Source organism: Lactuca virosa, chromosome 2 (genome assembly GCF_052849685.1).
Source record: "Lactuca virosa cultivar CGN04683 chromosome 2, Lactuca_virosa_CGN04683_v6, whole genome shotgun sequence".
Classification (NCBI taxonomy): domain Eukaryota; kingdom Viridiplantae; phylum Streptophyta; class Magnoliopsida; order Asterales; family Asteraceae; genus Lactuca; species Lactuca virosa.
The window spans coordinates 306,972,335-306,987,886 of record NC_136427.1 but is presented as its reverse complement, the minus strand read 5'-3'; the positions used below and the strand labels follow the sequence as shown (position 1 = coordinate 306,987,886).

Genomic DNA, 15,552 nt, shown 5'->3' with positions numbered 1-15,552 from the left:
CGTCCAAGGCCTCTAAGGAGGGAGTCGATGGGTTGCTTAGGGCCTAAGCAGTCAAATTAGGGTTTCCTAGTTCAAAACCCTAATAGCCTCACATATATAAGGACCCTTAAGGCACCCAAAAATGTGGCTTAGCATTCTTTAGGGTTCTTGGACGTTTTTTTGGTGCCTCCTTCTTTATCCTAAGTCATCCTCTTGCTCTTGGTGTTTGTGAGCCATTAGAGGTGTGACATTCGTGACACTAAGCTTTCAGAAGCCAATTACAAGGAGGAATCAAGATTGTTATTGCTACATAACAACCAAGGTAAGATCTAAACCCTAACTCATATATTAATTCCATTATTGTATGCTAGATCTGGGGTTTATGGCTTTGGATGATTATTACATGTTTATTAGACAAACTAGATCCAAAGCTTTAGGATTTGCATGTACACCATATGAATGATGTAGTGCTCAAAACCCATCATATTATACTTTTGGTTTTATAATAACTTATTTAAAAATGAAATTTTTGGCCCTGAATTTTGGGTTGTTACAAGTTGGTATCAGAGCCTTGGTTTGAGGGATTCGAACATACTTTCTGGTGTGTCTGGAATCAAACTAAGGACTTGGTATGGAAAATTTCAAAAAAAAAATACTAATAAAATCATTTTATAAAAAGAAGTTTGAAAAGAGAGAAGAACTTGAAAAGAACATGGTGTATGATGCGTGCAATCAGCCGAGCTCAAGTAAGTTTTCCCCAAGATACCCATACGTGTTATGATATGTTATGTTATGATATGGTATGATTATGAGAATTGCATGCTAGATTAGGGCTAAGGATCTAGGAAGGATGCCTTATATGCTTACTTTATGTGTATGAGAACTGCATGCTAGATTAGAGCTAAGGATCTAGGAAGATGCCTTATATGCCTGTTGTATGTTCTTAATGAGATGCATGATAGTACTGATCAGTCAGTGATACGATAACCTGTTTAGGTTATGCCTGATTGTATGAGCCTTAAATTGCATGTATAGATTCTTATTTAGGTTATGCCTGATTGTATGAGCCTTGAGGATCTAGGAAGATGCCTTATATGCATGTTGTTGCAGCTTAGCAATTGGCAAGTGTGTTAGTGAGTGTGGCAGGGTGACAGAACCTGAAGGGTATGAGTTCCACGAGGTTGTAGATGCGAGATCGATTTGGAGCACTTTGAGAAGAGGGGTTCGTGCTAGGTGCGTATAGTAAAGGGTCCCGGGAAGAGACCCATGATTTCTGATCATCAGGTGAAAGGCCAGTAGGGCGGGAGTCAGTGCGGCACGTACGGGAAAGGAAACAAGGGAGTTTGTCGCTCCAAGGGTTTAGGTTGCTACAGGTGTGGTAGGGTTGGTCATGTCAGCAAAAGGCGATAAGGATTCTTGGTTATATTTGGATCTTTCGAATGTCAGTTCGGTATGGTGTTAAGCACCCAAGAACAAAACCCAGATTCGGGTTCCGGGCTCAAGATCAGAGTCTGAACCAGTCGATGCGCGATCGCAGAAGTTCATCTCATCGGAGATTACTTACAGATTTTTGGGAATGGACATTGGTGGTCTTTCGTTCAGTCATGGAAAGGAATTTGGTAGCCCTCGGTAGTCGTCTCGGGGTCTTTCGGGCACGACTTGTCACGGGGGGGGGGGGGGGTAGGGGTTCATTTGGAACCTAAGGTCTGTGGACCCTTAGAATCCTTCGGGAAGGAAGATCCTATAGTTGGCCCATGTTATCAAGATCAGGATTTTATTAGATGTTCGTGGGTATGTCATCATTTGCCACTTCAAGTGGATATTGGGAATCTGTACCGCTTCAGAATTTTGAGTTAGTTTGGACAAGTCATATATTAGGTCGATTTCTGCTACTGTCTGGGTTATCAAGGATTGTTATATGCCAATCTGCATGCCGAAAGTCCTTGATGAACCTATAGAGGGATGTATCTTGCGGAGTGGATTCCGCGTGTACCGTTCTCATCCTAGATCTTTGTCGGGATCTGTGCTGGAGTATTATTCAGAGAATATTGGGTCAGGAGTAGAGCGATAGTTCTCCAGTGAAGTCAGGGTTCAGTGGTTCTATCATTGTTTGGGTATGGTTGTTAGCTGTCTATGGAAGAAGTTTGGAGTTCAAGGCACTACCGTTGCTAGGGAAGGATTGGTAGCATGAAGATAGTGGAATCAGTTGCGAGTGTTAGACGCATGGGTGTTCGGTCATTGGATGTTCAAGAGAATTGCATTTCTCGCATGGGTTGTGTTCAGTTAGAGTTCAATGGTGCTACCAGATTGGAAGTGAGAATGAGGATTCGTCAGCCAGGGTGAGAATTAAGGCCTCCAATGGTCAGCATGAGAGGTGGACTGAGGTGTCAGACTTGACTAGGTTTCAAGAGTACTCTTCAAGATTTCAGAGGATGGGCGATCTTAATGATTAACTGGTAAGTGATCGCTAGTGTTGGTAAGCACAAGTTTCCAGTCATGGATTATTAAAAAGCAAGAAGGATTGGGAATCCTTCAATTCTCATGTACCATGAAGACTTAGTCTAATCTAAGTGGGGGAGAGACTTTTTTTAAGAACTTCTCCAAAGGTGAGTTCTGGTTGCGCAGGGTGCAATCTCTTGGGCACCTTTTCAACTAGAAGGGTATTTTCGTCGATCCGACCATTATAGAGGCCATGATGCAGTGGGAGATTCTGAGGTCTCCATCTGAGATTCGGAGTTTCTTGGGTATAGCGGGTTATTATCGGAGATTTATGTGGGACTTCTCCGAGATTGCAGTTCCTTTGATCCGACTGACCAAGAAGTATGTGGCCTTTCGTTGGGGGCCTGAGCAGTAGACAACCTTCAAGACTCTCAGACAGCAGGTTTCGGGAACCAGGGTAGAGCTCCAGTTAGAATTCAATTTCAGTTGTGAGTTAGGTCGAGTGTGTGTTCAACCCAGTATGGAAAGTGTTGTAAGTTTGCGGGTGTAGCCGTAACATTCACTAGCAGCCAGATAGTGTGAGAGTGTTGTAAGTTTGCGGGTGTAGCCGTAGCATTCACTAGCAGCCAGATAGTGTTAGAGTGTTGTAAGTCTGCGGGTGTAGCCATAACATTCACTAGCAGTCAGATAGTATTAGAGTGTTGTAGGTTTGCGGGTGTAGCCGTAACATTCACTAGCAACCAGATAGTGATAGAGTGTTGTAAGGCTACGGGTGTAGCCGTAACATTCACTAGGTTGGTAGATAGCTTGAGTGCATTGTTAGGACGCGAAAGGAACAGTCGTACTCACCAGTTCGGGTGTAGCAGTAAGGATATGGAAATCCATGGATTGGATTTCGGAATTATCTGGATGGATTAGATCTAGTTGAGCCAGTGATAAGATTGTAGGAACGCCACTGCAGTTTTAAGATCGAGAAAACAATAGATTGCTTAAGGTAGCTTGTTATATAAGGCCACAATTGGTCATGTAGCAATCGCGTTTAGCTGTGGTATGGTAACGTCAGGATTCGAGGCATGGAACTAATCGGTTGGATCAGGAGGTTGTTAGAGCCTCAGTGACATGATAACTAGTGGCAACTAGTTCCTGAGAAGGATTTCGTTCAGAAGTCGTGTGAGACGACTATGTGGGAGCCCTTTTAGCTCGGTGACAGGGCTGGAACCAGGTAAATTCAGATGACTGACGGATGAATTGAGACCTGGAAGGTCTCGATAGATTTTGGGAAGCAGCTATGTAGCAGCATACTGCTTCAGGTAGTTCAGTGTTCAAGCAGTTTCATAATTGGGAATTATTAGCATTTGTGTTTCAGGTTGCGAGTATGGACGAAATAGCTAGATGATTTGGGGAGTGACAAGTCACTCACAGCGGGAGTATCTGATCCTTGGCTAAGTGTTAGTGGTCCGCAAGGATAATTGGGTCTGTGACCTTGTTTTATAGTGGGAACCTCGAGGTATCAGAAGTTAAGTAGCCTTTTGAGGGATAGGATAAACGGACTGGATTCAATGATAATGATTCAGTATGAATGGTCTGTCGGGGGTTCGAACCATCTCGAGACAACAAATTGTAGACCGAGTAGATGTTATCTTGTTGTGAGGAAGTCGTTCACCTGCGGATTTAGGGCTTTTGCGAAGATTGGTCACGGCTACCCTAGGAGGGTTAGGGTGTGCCCGGGATGGTGACCATGTTACTAGAAGTGTTTGGGTGTGTAAGGAATGGCAAGGAATGATTTTGAGGATGAAATCTAATTTAAGTGGGGGAGAGTTGTAACACCCTGTTTATTTTATAAATAAATTAATGAATTAATGAATGTATAATAGCCCTAAAAACCATAATTATATAGCAAGGTGTTGATTTTGAAGAGTTATCTGACATAATTTAGAAGTTATGGGTTTAAAGTGTAAGTTCTGAATTGGTTTTGTAAGTATTTATGAAGGCAGGGGCTAAATGGTAACTTTTAGGACTTCATTGGAAGAGATTTTGAGGCTAAGGTGCTGTTTGGTAAATTAGGGATCGAATTTGGGAGAAATTTTGGAAGCAGGGGGTGAAATTGGTAAATATCGGATTAATGTTGTAAGAAAATGATATGGGAGGGGCCATTTATGCTATTATGGCATTATGTTTCCTAGGGCACGGGTATAAAGCCCATATAAACCCTAACCCTAATAGAATACCCTCCATCCGTCACCCCTTATGCCTCCCACCAGTCGCCGCCTCCCCTTCCATTTTCGACGTCGCCACCATCGTGTCAAGGTCGCTAGCTGCCGAGCCAAGTGCCACTGTCGCCCTTTTTCCCGTTGTGACTGGAGATGAAGACCGGTGGAGGGCTTTGTGCAGTCGGACGTGGAGAGGGCCAAGTCGCAGCCACCATGCTGCTGTGGTTGTTGTTGCTGGAATACGCGCCCACCACCGGACACCGTGACCTTCCTTGCCAGAGAAACGAGCCGTCGAGGAGCCACTGCCCTCGGTTGAAGTCCGCTTCAACCACTTCTTCTTCTCTTCTTTCCGCTAGCCCCGCCTACCGTTACGCCATCGCTGTCGCTATCTCCGACCAATACCGTCGCTGTGCGTTTCCGTAAAAATAAAGGGTTTCCGGTTCTCGTTGATAGTTCAGTTGAAGGTGTTGTGTTGTTTATGGGTTGTTGTCCCACCGTGAGCTGCTGCCACATGCCAAGATCGTCGGTTGCGTCGGCGCCGCTGCCGCCATTTTGTGCTTCTACCGTCGCCAACCGCCACCAGGAGGGTGGCTGGATCCGCTTGCAAGCAAGAAAGCGTATGGGTGTTCATTTTGTTGTAGTGTGTGTTATGTGTGTAATTTGTTTTGCTGGAAAACCTAGAAGACCACCACCACCGTGAGGTGTTGGCTGCCGCCACTAGCCACCGTCGGCCACCACAAGGTGGTTGTGTGTGTGTGTGTTTTGCTTAGTTGTGTGAGTTACTTTGGAGATTAGCATTGTAAAATGTAATTAGAAATGTGAATAATGAAAAGAAACCCTAATCACCACCGTGAGGTGGTGGCTGTCGCCTCCTAGCGCCACCGGTTGCCGTGTCGGGTGGCGGTGTGCTTTGCCTTGTTGTGTTTGACTCGGTTAGGGTGCTTGAAACCCTAATGGGCCTAATGAAGCCCTAATGTGCCTAGGAAACCCTAATGGGCTTAAGGAATTGGTTTTGGGCCTATTGGGCTACGAATGGATTGGAAACCCTAATTAGGGTTTAGAAAACCCTAATTTTGGATATATGGGCTTTGGATCTATCGGGACCCGCACTAAAATCGTTTATTAAATTAAAATATTAATTAATAACCATTTGCAATTAACCTAGGGCCATGTGGGACTTAATGGATTAAGTCCTTAATGGGGTAAGTGAGAAAAACTTAACCCTAATCGTTATTTTATGTGAAACCCTAATTTCACTTGGATTTATTGTTCGACCTTTCTTTTGGGCCTTGATGATTGGTTTATTAACAGGCCATCCCAGATCAAGCAAATAGACTAGAATAATTAATGGGCTTTTAGGTAAGGCCCATATGAGGAGTTGGCCCTAATTTAGATAATTGGGCCATTGATGGGCCATAGTTTGGGCCTTTATTATTATGTGGTATTGGGCCATTAGAATACCAAATGTTGGACTGGACTTTTGGTTGGGCCTTATAATAAGACCATATAGAGGTATGGGCCCAATTTAGAAAATTAAGCCATATGTTGGGCTTTGAGCCATGGTTACACTTTTGGGCCTATGGATTTAGCCTTGGGCTTGAATAAAGCCTAGCATGGGGTAATGTAGTAATGAATCCAAGTATGTACTTATGGTTATGTAGTGGAACTCAATTATTAATTGGGTGTTATTTTGATTGTTGACAGTTCGGGAATCTGTCATCCAACAATTGGGATTGGGTCTGCGGGACTTCAGCAGTGTGAGGTGAGTTACCTTCCAGTAGAAGTGGGTCTAATGCACCAAGGCCGGCCCACTAGTAGTTGCTTATAGTTGAGATGATTGTCTTTGTGATAATTGTCTGGTCTGTTACTACATGGTATGTTTATATGCTAGTATGTATGTTATATGTGATAATGGTAGTAGGAGGAGACTAGTCCCCAAGTTCGGTTGTTAGGACCGAAGGGTAGGTCGGGTACCCCAGATAGGCTTGACAGTATGTTTATGTTATGATATATGTGATAGTAGTAGTAGGGGGTGAAATAGTCCTCGAAGTTTCTTTGTTAGGACCGAAGGGTAGGTCAGCACCCCAAAATGGCTTGACACGGGTAGGTTAGCACCCGATAATGGCTTGACACGGGTAGGTTGGCACCCCAGATTGGCCGGACCGGGTAGGTCGAGCACCCTAGAATTTCCTGGTAGTATGTATGCTATGTGATTGTATGTGTTGATATATGGTCCATTAGCATGGCCTAGATCACTCTAGCGTGACAGCCCTGCCTGGTGCGCTCCCGCCGGCTGGGCCTGGCGCTCCCTGGCCTGGCTCTCCCTTGCCAGCCTCGCTGGGGACTCTCCTGCCGGCCTGGCCTAGCGCTCCCTTACCAGCCTTTCCTGGTGCACGCCCGCCAACCTTGCCTGGTGCGCGCTTGCTAGCCCCGCCCGACGCCTCCGGGCAGCCTCGCCCAGCTCCTTGCTAGCTGGGCCTGAATTGGGATGGCCCAAGGCCTGACCTAATTCCCCTTGACCTAATTGTCCCCTATATAATAAATAGTATCTCCTCCATGGAGAGGGATCTTCCCATTGGCTCAGCCGCCGCCCTATACTCTGGCCGGGTGGTTCAGTCGCCACCCGCCGCCGTCTGCCACCATACACCACCACCAGCACCAGATGGTTCTCTCTAGCTAAGGAGAACTGCCTCAGATATACCAGATGATCTAACTTGACCGTCGGAGCCCGCTCCCGGGGCACAGTCCTTGGGGCGGCTCTAACGGGCTTGTCTGTTGTGACCTCGCAGATCCGTCTCCGGCGTAGAAGCACTCTCTCAGCTAAGGTGGTCGGAGCCGATGTCGCATCATTTGGCGCCATCCCGGATTTGAATGAGCAGCCACCATTTCGTTTGGTTCCGAGCTTGTTCTTGCCTAGATCTTCTCAGATCTGTCGTTTCAGCTCAAGTTTTCCTCATATCTGTTCATTTCTAGCACCATTTGGTTCAGATCCATTTGGCTTTGGATAAGGTCTGTTCAGATCGATTTGGTTCTTGACAAGATCTTTTCAGATCTGTTTAACCATCGTTTAGATCTCAAGATCTACTCCATTTTAAGTTCAGATCTCTAGATATATTTTCGTTCTCAAGTTCAGATATGTAGATCTGTTTTCGTCTTGAAGCTCAGATCTCAAGATCTGTTGAGTTTTTAACTAATTTGAACATTTATGAAGTTTGCAAAGACATTTTAGATCTATCAATGTTTTTAGCTTAGATCTCCAGGTCTGTGCGTTTTTGTTCACATAATCATCTCTCAAGTTTAAAAACACCAACTCAAACCCGTTTTTACTTATATTTTCGGGGAGAGAAGAGGTTTTTACGAGCTCTTCTCCACCTTTGTTCACATTTTGATGTTTTATCCAAGCAACTTGAGAGGAGAAAAACTTTCTTGTAATTATTTATTTTATTTTCAGTTAATGTTAGAAAGAAGTCACATTCAGTTTATGATTCTTTGCAAACTTCTTTGAAGTTGTCTACTTAGTGTTTTTGTACAGATCTATGGTTTTGTTTTCGTTTTTAAGACCAGATCTTCGGATCTGCTTTAGTTTTTGTTCATTTAAACATTTTTCGAATTTACAAAGTCATTTCAGACCAGTATCGTTTTTCTTTTTAGTGACCAATTCAGCAAGTTGGGAAGAAAAGAAATTTTTACAAGTTTATCCTTTTGTCAAGTTCATATTACTAGAAAATCGTTTTTTAGTTAAGATTTTTTGTGTCTAACCTTACTCCCAACAACATTTGTTTGTAAACAAAGTTGGGATGTTTGTACATTTCAAAAAAAAAAAAAATCGAGTTCTTAACCCCCTTTGTTCATATTTTTGGTGTTTTATCTTTAGAAGTTTGAAGAAGAAAAAAGAAATTCTTTCAGATCTATTTCTTGTTCACATTTTGATGGTTTGTTGACCAAGTTGAAGAGAAAAGAAAGTTTTATGAGAAGAAACCCTCATCAAATCCTGTTTTTTGTTTTTATCTTGAGGTTTTTTCAGCAAGTTTGAGAAGAAAAGAATTTTTTCTTGTTTATTTGATGTTTCTTTAGAAGTTTGAAAAAAGAAAACAAGTTTTCATAGATTTTACCCTATTTCAGATTATTTTGATGATTTAGTGAGCAAGAAGAGGAGAAATATATTCCCATAAGCTTTTATCTTAATTTCAGTTCATGTTAATAAGAAAATATTATAGTTCACAATTTTCTATGAACAAGACCCTCTCAAATCTGTTTAGTTTACATTTGGGGGTTTGTTCAAAAAGTTTGAGGGGACAAGAAACTTTTTTACCCATTATCCATCGATTTTTGTTCAGATTTTCTATGCAGAAGTTCAGCATCTGAAACACTGGTGTGTAACCATGGTTGGGATGTTTGTACATTTACCAAGTTGTTTATTCGGTGTCTTCTTCAAAAATTTTGAGAACAAAAAATGAAAAGAAGAGCTTTTCATGGGTTTTTTTATCCCACTTCAGTTCATATATTTTCAAAAAAGCACATATAATTTATGATTTTCTGTAGAAAAATTTACTCAAGCTGTTAAAAGGCTTACACCCCGTTCCCGAGTTCAACTTAACGAGAGAAAGGAAAGGAAATGAGTGGAAATGAGAAGAAAATAAAAGAGATTGGTGTTCCGAGTTTCATTAAAGGAAGGAAGTGGAAGGAAGTGAAGGGAAATAGGTGGATCACTTTCCCTCCTAACTTTCCTTTCGATTTGGGAGGATTTAGAAAAAAAGAACAAAATCATTCATTTTCCTTCCATTTCTCTCCAACTTGGAAGGAAGTGAAGGGAAATGGGTGGATCACGAAAGAAAATTTGTTTTCCTTTCCTTTATCTTCTTTTCTCTCGTGACTTTCTTTTCTCTTCTCTTCTTTTTTTTGTTAAACTCGGGAACGAGGCTTTAAGGAAATAAATAAGTTATTTATAAACTTTCATCTTCTCACCCATTTTCCATCTAAGTATGAGTTATTGGTACAAGTGTGTTCAAGTTGTAAACACAGATGTGGCACGTGTACATTTTAAATCCAATCAGTTCATATTTTTCATCGAAAATTATATTTACCCTCAGTTCAGTTACAGTTATCCCATCAGTAAAAAAATAGAAGTGCAGAGATGAACTGATACAAGAAAGAAAGTAACCAGTAAAAAAGAAAGGAAAATGAGACGTATATTCAATGTTGATTCCTTTGTACATCAACACAAAAAAACCCCAAATACAACAGCTGTATTGCTTGTTGTCCTTTCATGGCCGACCAAAAAGAAAAAAAAGGAGGAAAAGGGTAAGAGAACAGTCATGCTCTGCTTTTATAGATGTGTTGTACATTTCAAAAAAAAAAAACAAGAGAAATACTTAGGCTAAGCGGAGTGGCACTCGCCAAAGCCACTCGCTTAGCTCGCCATGGGTTTAGAATACCACCCCTTAGCTCTCGCTAAGGGGGTCGCCAAGAGATAGACGCCAACTTCATAGCGAGAAGTAAGAGAAACATTTAAAGGAGTCTGATTGGTTGAAACTCAATTCTTGGGATTACAACATGTAACGTGGTCTCAAAGTAATTTATGGCTGAAAAGTAAATATCTCAATTTATGACTCAATTTATGAAAAGTAAATATCTCAATTTATGACACAACAACCTCAACAATATATATATATATATATATATATATATATATATATATATTCAACTACCAATTCAACCAATATAAATTAAACCACACTCTCACCAATTTACACACACAAAATACCATATCATTTTTACAAACTCTCTCAATTCAAGAAAAAATGTCTTCATCTCAAACAAAAAAAACCCCAAGAACCAACAAAAAAAAATCTTCAAACCTTCCATCACTACATCTTCCACCTCCAAACACTCAATCAACAAACCTTCCATCCCCAAACCTTCCATCACCACCATGTTATCGACCATCATTTGATCAACCAATTCACTCTCCCGCTAACTTCTACTTTCCTACAATGGCTCCGCAAATGTTTCCATTTAATCCTTTCTCTTCTCAACCAATGGGATTTTACCACAACCAATCTCAACCAACACCTCGGCCGGATATGGATCTTGATCCGTTTGAAACGGTTCAAGAAACTCAATTCTTTTCTCAACCCCAACCGCAAACTAACTTTCAATCTCAACCACGTCGCCTATTCGACGAGTCATCCGATTCTTCTGATGAAGGCCCCGTTGAAGATCCAGTTCAAGAATCCTTTCAAGAGCCCGAAGAGGAACCATACGCACAAAAAAAAGGAAAAGGAAGGGCTCCAAGTAAAGGGTGGACGGATGATGAAGAAAGGGCACTAGCTCAATCATGGCTAGATGTGTCGGAGGACCCGATCCACGGGAAAGACCAAGACTCAAAAACCTTCAAACAAAAAGTTTGGATTAACTTTTGCAACCGCATGAATAAGAAGTACCGCAACCCCGATTCACTTTACTCGAAGTGGAGGAACGCCAACCGAGCCGCAATGGAGTTCAACGGCATATACATGAACGCGATGAAAAATCCCCAAAGCGGTGCAACTGAGGTGGATGTCATGGCTAAGGTTCGAAAGATTTACAAGGCGAAAGTCGGAAAACCGTTTGTCAATGAATCGTTTTGGGGAGTTGTGAAGGGCAATAAAAAATGGCTAGATCTAAAAAGTCCAGACGATTATGCGGGGATGTCCAAACGAAGCAAAACTTCGGAGTCCAGCCACAGTCAATCTTCTGATGCGCGTATCGGAGGGATTGACCTCAACAATGATTGTCCTTATGAAGTTCCAACTCGTCCTATGGGACGAGACAAAGCAAAAAGAAAGTTGAAAGGAGCACAAAGTTCGTCGACTGAAGCGGAGGAGATAATAAACTCAATCAAAGGGTTAGACGATAAGCTTGAGGGTTTTTTGGAAGTGGGAAAGTTAAAAGAAATGAACCGTGCTAGAAAGGAAAAGAACCGTGCGTTAGAACTTTACTTTAAACCCATAGGAGATCAATTGTCCGAGGAGGAACGTCAGGTTATTATCAAGGCCAAGCGGGATCTCGCTAAAGAGTACAACTGGGATTAGTTGTAGTTTTTTTAAGTCGTGTGTTTCGTCTATTATTAAGTCGTAGTTTTTTTAAGTCGTGTGTTTCGTCTACTATTATATATATATATATATATATAAAGTTAAATGTAAATATATGATCATATTATATGGAATTGTGTTTATATATATATATATATATATATAAATGCAAATATAACTATATAAAGTAAAGTGCATGGAATCTATATAAAGTAAAATGCATGGAATCTAGGTAATCACGTGATGCCACCCTTGGCATCTATGCAATTTTGTCTTCATATCTTTTGGCATAGAATATTTTTTTTTGCAGGGAATCAAATAAGGAATCAAGTCACTTCACTCTTGCATCAGTCGATATATGATATATATGTAACACATTAACTCCTAGTAGTAGCTAAGCAAAACTATTCAAACATTGAATCAAGCTGTATCAAAGAAAAAATATTACTTCAATGTCGTCTTCGTCATCTTCATCGGACGATGTTCTTGATAGTGTAGTGCAGTCGGTCGTCTCCGTACGTAATATGCTACAACAACGTCTTAACAACATTGAATCAAGCAACAATCAACGTAAACGAAGAAGATATATTCAAAGACAACGTGAAGCGGCCCACCAACGTCTCATGCAAGATTATTTTGACGAGAATGCTATCTTTGAAGGATATTATTTCCGCAGACGATTTCGGATGCATAAAGATTTGTTTATGCGTATTGTAGAAGGTGTGACTTCAGTGTCTGATTATATACAGCAACGCTCAGACGCAAAAGGTACATTAGGCTTTGATCCAGTTCAAAAATGTACTGCTGTATTTCGTATGTTAGCCTATGCCACCCCCCCTGATGCACTAGACGAGAGTTTTAGAATGTCTGCACGTACTGCCCGAGAAAGTCTTCATGAATTTTGCATAGCTGTCATGTCTTTGTATGGTCCACGATATTTGCGTCGGCCTACTGCTTATGACATACAACAATTGTATGCTCATCATGGAAATGTGCATGGTTTGCCTGGGATGTTAGGAAGTTTAGATTGCATGCACTGGAGATGGAATGCGTGTCCTAACGCATATCAAGGACAATACACAAAGGGCAATTATCATTATCCCACGGTCGTACTTGAAGCTGTAGCGTCACAGGATTTGTGGATCTGGCATGCCTTTTTCGGCAGTGCCGGTTCGCTTAATGACATTAATATTCTCAATAATTCACCAATATTCAACAAGGTCTATGACGGTACTGCCCCAGATTCGTCATTTGTACTCCGAGGAACATAATACAAATTTGGGTACTATCTTGTGGATGAGATCTATCCTGACCTTTCTGTTTTCGTTAAAAGTTTGTCATGTCCGGATGACCCTCAGAGGGCCAAATTTAAGAGAGTCCAAGAAAAAGCAAGAAAAGATATTGAACGAGCGTTTGGAGCACTAAAAAAGCGTTGGCAGATAGTTGCAAAACCATCCATGTTTCGTGATATTTCTAATATGACAGAGGTGATGTATACATGTATCATATTGCATAATATGATAGTAGAACATGAAGGAAATGCGATATGCGTGTATGACGAGAATGAAGTCATCCCGGAGACACATCCACTAGAATATGGTGGTCAAGAATGGATGCAAAGATTGAGGATAATTCAGAGTGCAGTAATCCATACCGATCTTCGCCGCCATTTGACCGATCATCTTTGGACGATGGACAATCTTGATCTAAATATGCCACCGGAAGACGAATTGGAAGGCCAGTATTCGGAGGAAGACCCGTTGCTTTAGTGTGTGTGTTTTTTTTTATATTAAATCATGTTTTAGATCTTAAGTAGTATTAAATCGTGTTTTAAGTTATTGTATATAGTATTTAATATTAAATAAAAAATATTTTTTTATTAAAATAAAGTAATTAAATTAAATTACAAAAAGTAAATACAAAAAATATATTTATTAAAATATAGTAATTAAATTAAATTACAAAAAGTAAATACAAAAAATATATTTATTAAAATATAATAATTAAATTAAATTATAAAAAAAAAAAATACAAAAAGTTGAGTGCTAAGATTGTTACCATTCTTTACCAAATGTTAAATGTAGGTGTTAAAAGGAAAAAAATGATGTGGCATTTAAAATGCTTATGTGGCAAGGTGCCAAGCCTTATAGCTCAGCTAACATTTACAATAGATTGTACAAATGATTTGTCAAGCCTAATCCTAAATACGACAAAAGATAAAAAAAAGAGGAGTATGGGTGTACAGTCTACACCACGAAATTCAAGGAAGCAAAAGCTAGCAAACAACAAAAAGCGGGCCCCACCAGGTTCGCACCCCTCTGGTTACCACGGTGCCTCTTCCCGTCTCGATTGACGACAACAGTGCAGGACCAACTTCATCGGTGGTCGAAACCCCGTAATCACCAGTCGCCAACGTGACCACCGCCGCTCCGCCACCAGGCGTTTCTTGCTCCAGCAGATAGAACACGATCACTCCAATCGACCACCACCGACATCCCCATTCTCGAAAGCGACCTTCATGCCTTCCAATTAGATTAACTGGTAGCAGCTATAGAAACCTCACCAACACTCGAAATTCGAGCACCTCCGATTGTTCCCAGCTAACCAGGTCGTCGGATCCATTACCAGTCGCTCCCATCTCGCCGACAAAACTACTTGGGAACATCCAGCCCCGAAGAAGAGGCTCAGGCTGCAGTCGTCGTTCCACAGCAGCAACCGCAAGAATCTTCAGCCTCGCCACTGGTAACGAAAATTGGTCCCCATTTTTCTCAATCTTTCCATGCCAACTGAAGCGAGCGCATCACAAGTCAGCAACCGGTTGCCCTCTCACCGCCAAGCGATTTTCTGCAACAATCACTCCAGTGCACATAGCCACCATTGCTGGATCGGAACCTGCTGTCGCTGCATACCCTCAATGACAATCTCCAATCGCCATCCGACAAAGCTTGCCCCTCCTATCACCGGCCGAAGACACAACAACTCCCAGTTAACATCAGCTTAACTTCTTTGACGGGAAAGCCCCGCTCCAACATCAACAATAACGCCATCACCAAATGAAACCAAATCCAAATCACCCTTACCGTGAATCGCTAGACCTCTAGCCGGCCACCAGCAAGCACACAACCTCCGACCTCAATTATTTGACCCGTCGCCGCCAATTGGAACCAAGATCGCCTGTTGACCACCCCTTATAGCCGGTCGATGGCCTTTGCGTCTCCCCTCGCCAGATCTCATTGACGATTGGTTCTCCTATCTTCTCGATTTGCCACCGCCAGCCGGAGCCGCACACAAGTGGTCATCGACCCTTGCACTACCCAAAGATCACCAACGATCTAACTAATCATCATCGCCGGCAGGTCCTGCGGCTCCAATCAGGTCTTGCAGACAATGAACTCCGACGAGGAACCACCAGACACAAATACAGAAAGAACGCAAGATGTGATTGTTCTTTTGATGAGATCCTTGGAAATTGGCGTATGAAAGAGACAAACCTTTTCTCAAAATTGATAATATATAAAAAAAGTACAGTGCAGTGCTCTTTGGTATTCGGTTTGTTCAAAATACTGCAACGAAAAAAAAGGCTGATCATTTGCTAGATGGGCTCAACTTGCATATGAACTACCATTTATTATCTTGGACTTTAATTATTGTCAAATGGGATTAAACAACAACAAATTTGTTTTGGGTTTTTCTCGTAGATTTGTACATATTACTGGGCTCACTCGACAACAACAAAATGGCCCATTTGACACTCGAATGCTATGACTCCGCTCAACAAAATGCGTTTTCAGAACACGTGTGGTGGTCCGAATCATTCGGAATTTTCAAAAGAAGAAGAAGAAGAAGAAGAA

The 15,552-nt window shown here is 41.6% G+C and overlaps 1 protein-coding gene and 1 long non-coding RNA gene across 2 annotated transcripts; one reads left to right on the top strand and one right to left on the bottom strand.

Moving 5' to 3' along the window:
- The first annotated feature begins 12,153 nt into the window (after window positions 1–12,153).
- On the top strand, window positions 12,154–13,470 carry LOC145158754 (uncharacterized). Its single transcript, XM_079077607.1, has 2 exons — window positions 12,154–12,921; window positions 13,060–13,470. Exons 1-2 carry the CDS (start codon window positions 12,154–12,156, stop codon window positions 13,468–13,470), a joined length of 1,179 nt encoding a protein of 392 aa, XP_078933733.1.
- A 318-nt stretch (window positions 13,471–13,788) lies between these two features.
- LOC145161605 (uncharacterized) lies at window positions 13,789–15,262 on the bottom strand. Its single transcript, XR_013738563.1, has 2 exons — window positions 14,782–15,262; window positions 13,789–14,655 (listed from the first exon to the last, which is right to left on the bottom strand). It is a non-coding gene; the product is annotated as an uncharacterized LOC145161605 (long non-coding RNA).
- Between the last annotated feature and the right edge of the window lie 290 nt (window positions 15,263–15,552).